This window comes from Scyliorhinus canicula, chromosome 18, assembly GCF_902713615.1.
Source record: "Scyliorhinus canicula chromosome 18, sScyCan1.1, whole genome shotgun sequence".
NCBI classification, from domain to species: Eukaryota; Metazoa; Chordata; class Chondrichthyes; order Carcharhiniformes; family Scyliorhinidae; genus Scyliorhinus; species Scyliorhinus canicula.
The window spans coordinates 42,474,097-42,486,612 of NC_052163.1; the positions used below are offsets into that span (position 1 = coordinate 42,474,097).

The 12,516-nt window shown below is 42.4% G+C and overlaps 1 protein-coding gene across 1 annotated transcript; it reads left to right on the top strand.

Moving 5' to 3' along the window:
• Window positions 1-756: 756 nt before the first annotated feature.
• On the top strand, window positions 757-6,369 carry mfsd6l (major facilitator superfamily domain containing 6-like). The gene is made up of 2 exons (XM_038777943.1): window positions 757-983; window positions 3,856-6,369. Exon 2 carries the CDS (start codon window positions 3,899-3,901, stop codon window positions 5,810-5,812), a length of 1,914 nt encoding a protein of 637 aa, XP_038633871.1. The 5' UTR covers window positions 757-983; window positions 3,856-3,898; the 3' UTR covers window positions 5,813-6,369.
• Window positions 6,370-12,516: the final 6,147 nt, after the last annotated feature.

Consider the following 12,516-nt stretch of genomic DNA (forward strand, 5'->3'; position numbering starts at 1 on the left):
AATTGCCCTTAGTGTCCAAAAAGGTTAGATGGGGTTACTGTGTTACGGGGATAGGGTGGAGGTGTGGGCTGAGATATGGTGATCTTTCCATGAGCCTATGCAGACTCGATGGACCGAATGGCCTTCTTCTGCACTGTAAAATCTATGATCTATTACTGGTTCCAGTAGCCTGTTCCTCTTGCATTTAAAAAATAATAATTTAGAGTACCCAATCCATTTCTTCCAATTAAGGGGCAATTTAGCGTGGCCAATCCACCTACCCTGCACATCTTTGGGTTGTGGGGACGAAATCCACACAAACATGGGGAAAATGTGCAAACTGCACACGGACAGTGACCTAGAGCTGGAATCGAACCTGGGACCTCAGCGCTGTGAGGCAGCAGGGCTAACCACTGTGCCGCCTGCTGTTCCTCTTGCATGACAAGTGGTCGATGCCATATACACTTGTTATGTACATTTCTATGCAGTTACTGCATATCATTACAGTCAGGTAGGGTGCGTCAGGTGGAGGTCAGCACGAGGAGGGGGGAGGAGGGGTCAGGCGAGCGAGGGGGCAGGGTTCGGGTCAGGTGGTCAGCGAAGGGCGGCGCTTGGATCACGTGCTGAGCGAGGGGGGCAAGTGCTCGGATCACGTGCTCAGCGGGGCGGGGTACGGGTCACCTGGGTCGCGGGCGGGGCTACCGGCCGCCCGTGTGGGCCACGAGGGGCGTGCTCGGGAATCACGTGCTGGGAGCGGCGCTCGGTCATTGGGCAGTTGGTGTGATTGACGGGCGCCGCCCTCTGGAAGTTTCCGTGTGTGGCGGCGCCCGGTTCATGGCCCAGCGGCGAGTGTAGCGTGGTCCGGCTGGGTGTGAGCTGGGCCCGGAGAGGAGCGAATCCGGAAGAGTTTGTCTTTGAACGTTTCCTCAGCTGGAGCTGAGTGACCGGGATTAACACTTTGTCCATTAGCCTTCCTGAGATTCACCATTTAAAATATTGACTCGGTAGGTGCAGCGCGCCTGCTGTGGGTGAGCCTCACCGCCCCAACAACCACCTGCATTTGTGTCGCGCCTGTAACATCCCAGGGAGCTTCGCAGAGATGTTAACAAACCAAAGGAGTTGTCAGTAGGAGAGAGCGACCGAGAGTTTGGGTTGAAAGGAGGGCGGCCTGGGGAGCAGGAGAGGCCGAAGGGAGGGCCGCAAGTTGTTGGGCAAGAGCAGGAAGGAGAGTTTTGGCGCAAGTTACAAATATGGGCAGGGATGAAACAGGATGAGCCAGCACAAACAGTGAGAAGGACGATGCAGGGAGGGAAATGGGCCGGAAAGTTCTGGCTGAGCTTGAGGCTTGGATCAACCAGGGAAACATTGGATTAGTTTAGGCTGCAGAAGTATACATGATTTCAGCGACATGGCTGGGGGTGGCTGATGCTGTTGACGTGGAGAGGAATACACTAGCGTTGGAAACTCAATTGAAAGTGCAGGATAGATGTTGGGGTCATGCATTGAGTTAAAACGATGTGTTCAACATTGTTAAAAGATGTCTGTTGGTTGAGAGGGCAGCATGCAGCACATGCACAATAAAAGCAAAATGCTGGAAATATGTTGGGACAAAAAATGTTTTGGATTTTAAAAAGGCATCAGGATGGAGGATAAGGGCTGCAGTCTAAAACTGTTGAACTCACTGCTGAGCCCAGAAGGCTGTAACATGTCTCATTGGAAGTGTGCGTTGGGCTTCACTGGAGCATGACCGCAGGCTAAAAACAGACATAATAATAATCTTAATTGTTGCAAGTAGGCTTACATTTACACTGCAATGAAGTTAATTTGACAAGCTCCTAATGACCACATTTTGGCACCTGTTCAGGTACATAGAGTGGGAATTCAGAATGTCCAAATTATCTAACAGCACGTCTTGTGGTAAGAAACCGGATGCCAGGAGGGAACCCACGCAGACACAGGGAGAACATGCAGAGTCTACACAGACAGTGACCCCAGCTGGGAATCAAACCTGGCATCCTGGAGCTGTGAAGCAACAGTGATGCCCACTGAGTTAAAATGACGAGCAACTGGAGGAAGCTTGGAGTCATGCTTGCGGACTGAGCAGAGGTGTTCCACAAAATGGTCACCCAGTCTGCGTTTAGGCTCCAAGACCGCACTGGGAGCAGTGAACACAAGGTCAATTGAAGGAGGCGCAAGTGAAATGTTTGGGAATAGAGGTAGTTAAATAAAATGTATTAGTGGGTGTTAGAAAATCATTTTTGGTCATTTGGATTTGTTGGGTATAAGCTGCAGTTTTAAGTTTAAGCTTAATTTATTTTCTGCAGTTTGTTAAGGAAACTCTATTTTTAGTTTCACTTTAAAAGATGCCTGTATTTCAATTTGGTTTTATGGCCCTTTAGGTAGGGAAAATCTATGCTGTTGCCTGCAATCGGGCCCACAGAGACAGCAAAAAGCAGTTCAGTTCAGACGGAAGCAGAAATTTACAGATATTGCTGGACAGGCAGGACAAATGCAAAGGAACAGAAAGATGTCCCAAAACCAGGAAGAGGGACAGAAGGAAGTACCAAGGGGACCTTCTCGTCCAAGGGAAAGAACAGGAATCTGGAAAAAGATTCTGTTAACTGAAGTTAAGAGTGAGGAGCAGAGACTCCACGTTAAAAGACAGCTGCACAGTACAAACTTTGAATAATATGAGCTTGTGAAAAGCCAGAAGATCTGAGGAGACTGCCTTACTATGGCCCTATGAAGCAGTGGCGTTCTGTTGGCATGACTGGGTATCTGAGAGATTGTGTGTAAGGCAAAGCTTGAATGCATGTGGTGCTCCAGGGGAGATGAACATAGGAAGAGGAGGTTGAAACCTTAGAGGTGGATCCTTGGTAAAGGCATCCAAGAGAGAGTGTCATTTGGGAGACGATTCGAAGACATGTTCTTTTGAGAGTGAAGGTTAGAAATCCTTATGTGAAAGAGAGTTCCAGTAAGACTAGTTGGCTCAGTATGACGAGCCTCTGGGGAGTCAATGAGAAATCCGTGGAAGTTGTTTTAGGTGGCATCTGGCATTTGGTTTCAGTAATGGTGTATCTGACCACAGGAATGTGTGCTTTTGAGCATGAGAGTTTTTGTAACTTAAGTTACCCATACAAATCTGTATATATGTGAACATATAGTGAAGTATGTGTATTATAGGTAACCTTGTTCAATAAGTATTTTATTTTTTTGTTAAAGGTTCATCAGCAGTCTCTGACTCTGTTCAGTAGAGGCAAGTTGCAACAAATGAAATAAGTTAAGATTTCTCAAGCGAGGTTCCACTTTGGGGATCTGGCTTAGAATCCCTACAGTGCAGAAGGAGGCCATTCAGTCCATCAAATCTGCGCTGGCGCTTCAAAAGCACACCCTACCTAGGCCCAATCCCCGTTTGAGCCCTGTATTCCCACCCAACCTTTGAATGCTAAGGAGCAATGTAGCACGGACAATCCACCTAATATGCACATGGGAGGAAATCAGAGCACCCGGAGGAAACCCACACACACCGGGAGAAAGTGCAAACTCCACACAGGCAGTCACCCGAGGTCGGAATTGAATCCGGACCCCTCGCGCTTGAGGTAGCACTAACCACTGCATCCATGCTGGCTTGTCCAGTAGTAACATCAGCTAGGATCATAACAGTGATAACCATCTATTCTCACTTGGCAATGGAAGCGGCGGGGTGGAAGGTTTAAGGATTATGGCTGCTGGTTGTTGATCCTCTCCATGATGACCCAAATATAGTGTGCCAAGAAGACTTTAACATCTTTGTAAGAGAGGTTTTTCACACTTTCAGATTCACTCTTCAAACAGACTTTGTATTAAATTTAATGAAGGTTTCCGGTTGTTTTTCAGATTGCTAACTGGGAATGTTTGCAAGAACGTGAACCCGAACATCATGAAGAGAAATAAACAATGGAATGTCAGCAAAGCACTGGCTCTTGCCAGTCTCTATCATTTTCTTCACTGTGCAGCAACAGCCTGTGTAATTCCATTTCTTACCATATACTTCAGACAGCTTGGATTAACTGCACCATTTGTAGGCATTGTCATGGGGGCAAAGTATTTTATTTTGCTGCTTTGTACTCCCTTTTGGTCTTACTGTGCTGGGCGCTATAACAAAAGAAGAATTCTTGTTCTTGGTTCCCTGTTGTCGTCAATAGGAGCAGGCCTTTTGCTCACACTCATTCCACCTGTAGATAAGGAAGCGGAATACAAATTCTGTAATGGGAGTATGTATGCAAAAAACAGCTGGAATCAAAATATAAGACCAGAAGACAAAGACCACGTTGGCGATTTTAAGATTAATAAAATCGCACATACCATTTTTCCAACAATAGTGAATGGTGTTTTAACAAGCCACCCTGGTTCAACACTCCGTACTGAAATGAAAGAAAACCCCCAGTTGCTAACCACTGCTGAGCCTTCTGTAGCGAGCGATTTAACCGAATCTCCAGACAAGACTGAGCTGACTGTTATTACCAATTCCAAAATCTCAACTTTGGAAAATGCAGATATTGCACGAAATGACCATAATTCAAAACGGAACACATTTCTGCCAATTGAAGACTCTGACCAGGCAAGAATTCTGGGAAAAGCTGGCGAGCATCTGCCAGTTGAGAAAAACAACAGTTCAGAAGTTTATCACAGTACAGCAAACAGTCACATTGTGAAAAGGAATATTGCTTTGAAGACTGGCTCTGAGGATGGAAAAGAAAAGCAACGTATCAATACTGAGCCTAATCACAGTTTCAAAATTCTGGATAACCAGCACGAGACATTTGTGCTTATTTTGCTGGTTATATCTTTGTGGGAAGCTTTAGCGTCCGCTCTGGATTGGGTTGCAGATGATGGGCTCTATGACTACCTGGACTTTGTTGACTCTGTGGATCGCTATGGCAAACAGTGGATTTGGGGTCACTTGGGCAGAGCTGGAGCAGTTTTTAGTATTGGCATCCTTGTGGACAGACTGAATTGTTTCCTTAATGGACATACTTCTAGAATTGCTGTACACTTTTATAGCTATGCCATGCTGATTACAGTAACACTTCTTGTTGGTGTGTTCTACCCAATTCATACAGCCAAGAAAAATGACATGGTCAACCATACTGTCAAAGCATTGCACCTATTGGTAAGTGATGGACGGGCTATCTTGTATGTAATCACAGTTTTCATCACTGGAGCCATTGGATCTACAATAAATAACTTCCTCTTCTGGCAAATGCAGAACAAAGGGAGCAGTGAGGCCTTTATGGGCACTGCATTAGCAATTGGCTTTGCAGCCGAAGTTCTACTTTTTCTTTTCAAGGACAGAGTGTTAAGGATCCTTTCACTCTCTGGAACAGTAGTCTTTGGACTCATTTGCCTTGCAGCTCAGCTGCTCTACTATTCATTCCTCTGGTCCGCTTGGGCAGTGTTGCCTATTCAAGTCTTGAATTCTTTTAGCAATGGTGCCTTGTGGTGGGCTGTTTGGAGCCAATGTAATGATCTAGCTACCCCTGGTATTGAAAGAACACTCCATAAAATCTACCATGGGTTATCCTTTGGTCTAGGTGCAAGTTTTGGCAGTTTTTGCAGTGGCTTCATTGTGAATAGTTTTGGCATAGAAAGGCTTTACCAAGCATGCTCTGCTATCGCTGTGCTTTGGGCAATGGTGTTCCTCATTGCACAATCTAAAATTCCTCGGCAAAAGAGGTTAAACTACTCACGACTGTTAGCAGCTGATACCAGTGATATGAGTGACTCTGATGATGAGCAAGATAAAGATTGGCTTATTACAGCTTTGAAAAATGAAGATTTTTTACAGAAATAGCTAGTTAACTGAAATGTGTCTCAAGGGTGTACTCTGTTGAATATATAAGACATCCTGATAGCACACATGCTCTGGTTGTTGCTTTAAAATTCAAGCCAAAGTATATAGTGAACATTTTGGAAGAGACGTTTTCAGATGACGGTTCAATAATCCGTGTAGGATTAAATGACCTGTGCTGTTAAATACTGTATACCAACTCTACTTCAGTGTGTTTTTCTTTGAGGCAGGCTCTTTTAGCTCTATAATTGTAGGATTGACTTTTAAGGCAAATTATGGAAATTTGACAATTTTTGAATAAAACAGAATATTTGTTTTCAAATGGAAATGCTCCTTCAGAGTTAGGCCATAACTATAATGACTGGATATCATTGCTTATGTGGTGTTTCCAGTTAATCTAATGGAAAGCTGTTTTATGATGTACGTCTAGACCTACTTATTAAAGTACAATGAATTAGGGGCAGCACGGTAGCATGGTGGTTAGCATAAATGCTTCACAGCTCCAGGGTCCCAGGTTCGATTCCCGGCTGGGTCACTGTCTGTGCGGAGTCTGCACGTCCTCCCCGTGTGTGCGTGGGTTTCCTCCGGGTGCTCCGGTTTCCTCCCACAGTCCAAAGATGTGCGGGTTAGGTGGATTGGCCATGCTAAATTGCCCGTAATGTCCTAAAAAAAAAGTAAGGTTAAGGGGGGAGTTGTTGGGTTACGGGTATAGGGTGGATACGTGGGTTTGAGTAGGGTGATCATTGCTCGGCACAACATCGAGGGCCGAAGGGCCTGTTCTGTGCTGTACTGTTCTAATGAACACGAGGAGGCCAGAAATATTTTGCACTGACTGTTTTCTCATTCATTATTCCATTGTTTGAAGTAACCTTAATTGGGGCCATTAGAATCATCATGCTGCTTCTCTGATTTTCTGCAATCCTCCCTTAGTCCATGTCACAATGTTATCTGCTCATCCAATTTTTTTTCTTCAATTTCTGCTTCAATATTACCAGGACAAGGTTGTCGAATCTAACTTCCAATGTCTGTCCTTGACTATCTTTCTCTCAACTGTACTGAACAATCGTTTTGACTGCTGAACTTCTACTCTTGATGTTGCCCACTCATTTGTCTTTCTGTCCAGCCAGATGATTCTGAATATCCTCCGCCATACACATTAGAAAAGATGATATCCTCCTCTCCTCTCTCTTCCCAGAGTGTAACTACCGCATTAATGCGGTATAACAGTCCACACTAGTGACTAGACATGTTTTCAGATTCATGCTCATTTTTTTTGGACTTTTTCCAGTTCCAGGCGCTATTTAAATCACATGTCACACCTCCTGTCATAGCTAATCTAACCTGCATTTTCCATTTCAAGCATAATTTGAGGCAAAGACCAAGGTCATGTTCAGTGCAGAAAACTCAGCAGACTAGGCCTGCTGTAGTTTCTAGCTCTTCCTTTGTTCTGGCAATGAGTGTGGTGTTGTCTGCATACCTGAGATTCCATATGCTATGGCCTATCATGCAGTCACATCTCTGGTAATTCTTCCTGCACTATCTTCTCTCATTGTTATATTCTCTTCACAATCCAAAAATGTCTCCTATCAAACAAACGACATGTGTTGTCTTTGGACTCTTACCTTTGTGTTTTTCTTTCCTTTCATTTTTTTCTTTTTACCACACTCCTCAATATCTGTGGAGGCTATTCAAAGCCATATTCATATACTTCCTCTTGTTTAGCTCAAAGCATCACCGACAGAAGTTTGCAACAAGTTACCTGTTTTTTTTGGGTGGGAAATAGTATATGACATGGAGGAACAAGTTCTTTAAAAAGTGAGGCCTGAGCAATTCCATAATTCATGTTCTTTAACTTTTGTATTGTAAAAATTCCTACGTTTATAGAAACTGGAAATGTTGGGAGAGTTTGCAGTATCGCATACTTCTCTTGCTAGATTTTCTTGTTAAGACTAATCAATAACGAGGCAGCACGGTGGCCTAGTGGTTAGCACAACCGCCTCATGGCGCTGAGGTCCCAGGTTCGATCCCGGCTCTGGGTCACTGTCCGTGTGGAGTTTGCACATTCTCCCCGTGTCTGCGTGGGTTTCGCCCCCACAACCCAAAAATGTGCAGAGTAGGTGGATTGGCCATGCTAAATTGCCCCTTAATTGGAAAAAATAATTGGGTAATCTAAATTTTAAAAAAAAGAAAGAAAAAAAAAGACTAATCAATAACAATTAAACTCAGGCTTAGATTTGAAATAAAATTGGGAGATTTAACGGCATTTGAAGAAAGAAGGTGTTTTAGATGGGAATGTTTGTCACAATTGATGGCACTGATGCAGCAATAGAACACAAGAGAAAAGTGTGTAAAAGCTGAGAACAGATGTGCTATCCGCAGTTATAAACAGGCAGCTATTAGTTTCTTACATATTTAAACTAGAAAGTGATTAAAAAGTGATAATATTCCAGAGAAATTGAATCAATTGAGCATTAAATACCGCTTTATGCTGCACCAGGTGTTTTCTCTGTCATGCCAAATACACTGAGTCACTCAACCAACAGGTCAATTAGTGTGTTTAGCATTTGTAGATTAACTTAAAATAGACTTCTCTTCACAAAGTACCTGCACAACAGGTTTGTTGACGACTCAGTTCATAAAGCTAGTGTACAGCAACCATACAAAAAAGATGTTCCCATGTTTGATGCCCTGTCTTTGCTGCGTTAGCTGATCAAAGCTTATCGAGAAGAGCTGAGGATCAGGAACCCTGCCTGACATTTCCACTGCTTGAGTCTGATTCAATGATAGCCTGCTAATAGTGCATGCGAGTGAATGTTTGGTGAACATGGGATTGCCCAAGGCTGATCCTCTCTTTCCATGTCCCCCTCCCACTCTAGGCCTCTCTCCATAATATTGAGTAAGCTGGCATGAAGAGTGGCTGCTTGGCTGAGGTTCCAGAGGAAGATAGTTAACCTTGTACTGTACCCCAGCAGGAATCATTGATTTATTGATAGGAAGCGATTTTTAAAAAACTGAGAAATTCAGTAAAAGCACATCCTCTGAAGACTTGCACAACCCATTTTGAGAGGTTGAAAAATTTGCATTAAATAGTTGCAAACGCAGAATCAGACTGCATTGAATGAGGCCATTCATTTCATTGCTGTCCCTTTGGAAAGCTCACTACATTCCAACATTTTCTATTTTCCTACTAGATTCCTTTGCAATTCAAGCTTGTAGTATTGGAAGTCAGGGACCATTTAAAAAAATTCATGCTTTCCATTCATTTTGGGGGGGGGGGGGGGACGACCTCCTGAGGTAACACTGTCTTTCCAATCCAATGTAACAGAACTGCTTCTTAGGCCAGGTAATGAGCTGTTCTACTTCAAGGACCAATATCGGGTGCAGGGTGCTTCACTCCAAGCAACCGAGCTATGAACCCTCCATATTTTGTATTTGTACATTAATGAAAATTTCTGGCTGCACTAACAATTGTTTTGTGAAGTAATTTAAATACAGCTACACAGTGAAGCTCTTGGTTAGCTCCTTAAGGTGATCTGGAGGGTGGAGGAAGGAATTGACAGGTTCTAGATGCTATTTGGAACATAATCTTTGCACAAGTATCTTGCACCTCTGCCTATTAGCATGCAAAGTAATTACATGGTTTGGAGGGGTGAAGAATTTAATCACACTTCCTTAAAGAATTAACATTCCAGTCTAAGCACATTGAAGTGTACTGTACTATTGTAGTTACATTTGTAAACAAGATGCTGTGAATGTATAATACCTGAACAATATATTACTTCAGAACTCTACTAAATGTCTCTTGTGCAGATCATCTGCACTGTGGTGTATTTCATTATTAAATCAATGCTAAATGCATTGTTTATTGGGCGGAAATGAGTTTTACATTTGATTGAGATGTCTTAGTTTGAATATAAAACTTTCCCTTTGGAAAAGGAGAACAATGAAGGTAAAACAAATGTTGATCTTTCCTTAGAAGAAAAATCTTAATTCCTGGGGCTAACTTGCTCCATTGTTGAAGTTAGCTAGTAGAACTAGACAGAATCCTAGCTTCATATTTTCCTTTCCTGGAATTAAAATTATTTTTAAAAACGTGGCACTATTTTTTGAGCTCTCTATTTTTGATTGAATCTGGTGCGGCTTTCTTCCACTGCATTATTTGCTAATAAGAGATTTTTTAAATGTTAGACTATCCAATTATTTTTTTACCAATTAAGGAGCAATTTAGCATGGCCAATCCACCTACCCTGCACATCTTTTGGGTTGTGGGGGTGAGACCCACGAAGACAAGGGGAGAATGTGCAAACTCCACACAGAGTGACCCAGGGCCGAGATCGAACCTGGGACTCCGATGCCGTGAGGCAGCAGTGCTAACCACTGTGTCACCATGCTGCCCTGCTAATAAGAGAAATAACCATTTTTTATACTGTAGGAAATATGAAAAATAAGCTTAAAATATGTTTTGAGGCTTGCTACCACTTTGTATGGGGTGAACAAGAAAAGTTGTATCCAAATATTCTTTGTGCTTAGACATTGATTAGGAGACATCCTTGCACTTGTAGAATAAAATGGAATGTGCCTTGTTCAGGGAGGGGTGCTCTGTCTTCCATGTAATATTGTAAATTGTGCAGTGGGTAATAAAAATTGATGTCCACTATTGTATGATGGTGTGTTTGGTTGTATACTCTGTAAATATTGAAAAATATATTGAATGTCTCTATTCATAAATGTACTTTTAAATTATTTATTGGACTGGTGACTGGATATATTGATTTTAAATAAATGATTTTGAAACCTGGTCAATTGTCTTTTTTGCCTTGTTCGTCAGTTTCATTGTTAACTGATGGATAATACATTTTTAGAACATAGAGAATTATTTTTCAGATCGGATGCTAAAAGAGAAAGACATCAATTGCAGCAACTTTTTATCATTTGAAATTATAAATATAGATTATTTTGCCATAATTGGAACCCAATTAGTTTTGCACTAAATTTGAATTGTTCCAAATTTTAAAATTGCAGCTTTGATTAGCATCATTGTTTAGACACAATATGTTGTTTCCAACATTGTGGTTGTTGGCATATAAATTGACCTTTGACGTCTTAAAGAAATCCCTCAAATGGGCTGGGGGTGCGACTTGTACGCCATGTACTGTATAAAAGTGAGCCACTGGTGTGGGTGGTAGCCATTTTGAAATGTCATCAGCATCTGATGCAGAAAGTGGGTGCGTCTTATAACTCCCATGCACCTTTACAGCACAGACTGTGTTGACTTTGATCTGTTGCACACAGTTGTAAGACACCAGTAAGTAAAACGTGCATTTGCTGGGTGAAAAATTGAGGCTGTCTATTAATCCGTGTATTGCATATTATCGCTAAAAAGGAGTCAAATTACGCAGTATCTGCAAAAACACTATTTAGGGCTAGAAAACTTCTGTATTGAATATCTGTTGTGGCTGTCGAGGCTGAATTGAGAGTGGCAGTTCCCTCCACACATGGCACAGATGAATAGCATTAGCCCAACCTTTACATTGTCCTATGTTTTCTGTATCATACCCTCTAATTAAATGTTAAATGCATTTAGCTGGTACAGATGCAATCTGATTTCTATGACAAGTAATCCATAATCTCAAGTAGGAGTTGCATCTGTTTTTTGTATTTGAGGAACAGATAGTTCTGTAAAAACAGTGCAGGCTGCTTAATTGCATTTTCCAATATTTGATCATTGTAAACCTGTTCTGCAGTTTATAGCTTAGTGCACAGTTTGATTACTTATCCTACTGCTTTTTGAAGACTTGGCAATTATAAAAGGGCTGGAAACATAAGTGACAAATGTTTCAGTTTAATGTCCTTTAGGGAATGACATCTGCTGGCCTTACTGGATTTGGCCTACATGTGCCTCCAGATCCACAGCATGTGATTGACTCTTAATTGCCCTCTGAAATGATCTGGGAAGTCATTCGGTTGTATTAAAATGTTATAGAAAAATCAAATAAGAATAACACTGGACATATCACTGATACTGGACTAGGCATCAGAAACGATGACCTACCCTGTTTAGTTGATTCTGCAAAATACTAACTTCTGGGGATTTATGCCAGAAATGGGAGAACTGACCCATGGATGAGTTAATTTCATGGAGTCCTCTGTCATCCTTGTATATGCCCAGTCCAACTAGCACAGGTGTTAGCACTGTTGCTTCACAGCTCCAAGATCCCAGGTTCAATTCCTGGCTTGGGTCACTGTGTGGAGTCTGTGTAGATTTGCTCCCACAAGTCTTGAAAGGCGTGCTGTTAGGTGAATTGGACATTCTGAATTCTCCCTGTGTACCGGAATGTGGCGACTCGGGGCTTTTCACACTAACTTCATTACAGTATTAATGTAAACCTACTTGTGACAATAAAGATTATTTTAAAAATTTTAAAACACCAGAGGTGGCAGACATTGTAGTCAGGTGAGAGCGGCTCTGGGGGTCCTTGACATTGACCTCAAACTATGAATTCTCATAGCATCAAGTCAAACATGGACAAAACAAGGAAATATCCTACTGATGACCAATTTACCATCCTCCCTCAGCTGATGAATCAGCACTCCTGCTTGATGAACATCACTTGGGAGGAGCACTAAGAGTACCAACGGCACAGAATAGAATCCCTAAAGTGCAAAAGGTGGCTGTTAGGACCAACAATTCTGCATTGATTCTCTGA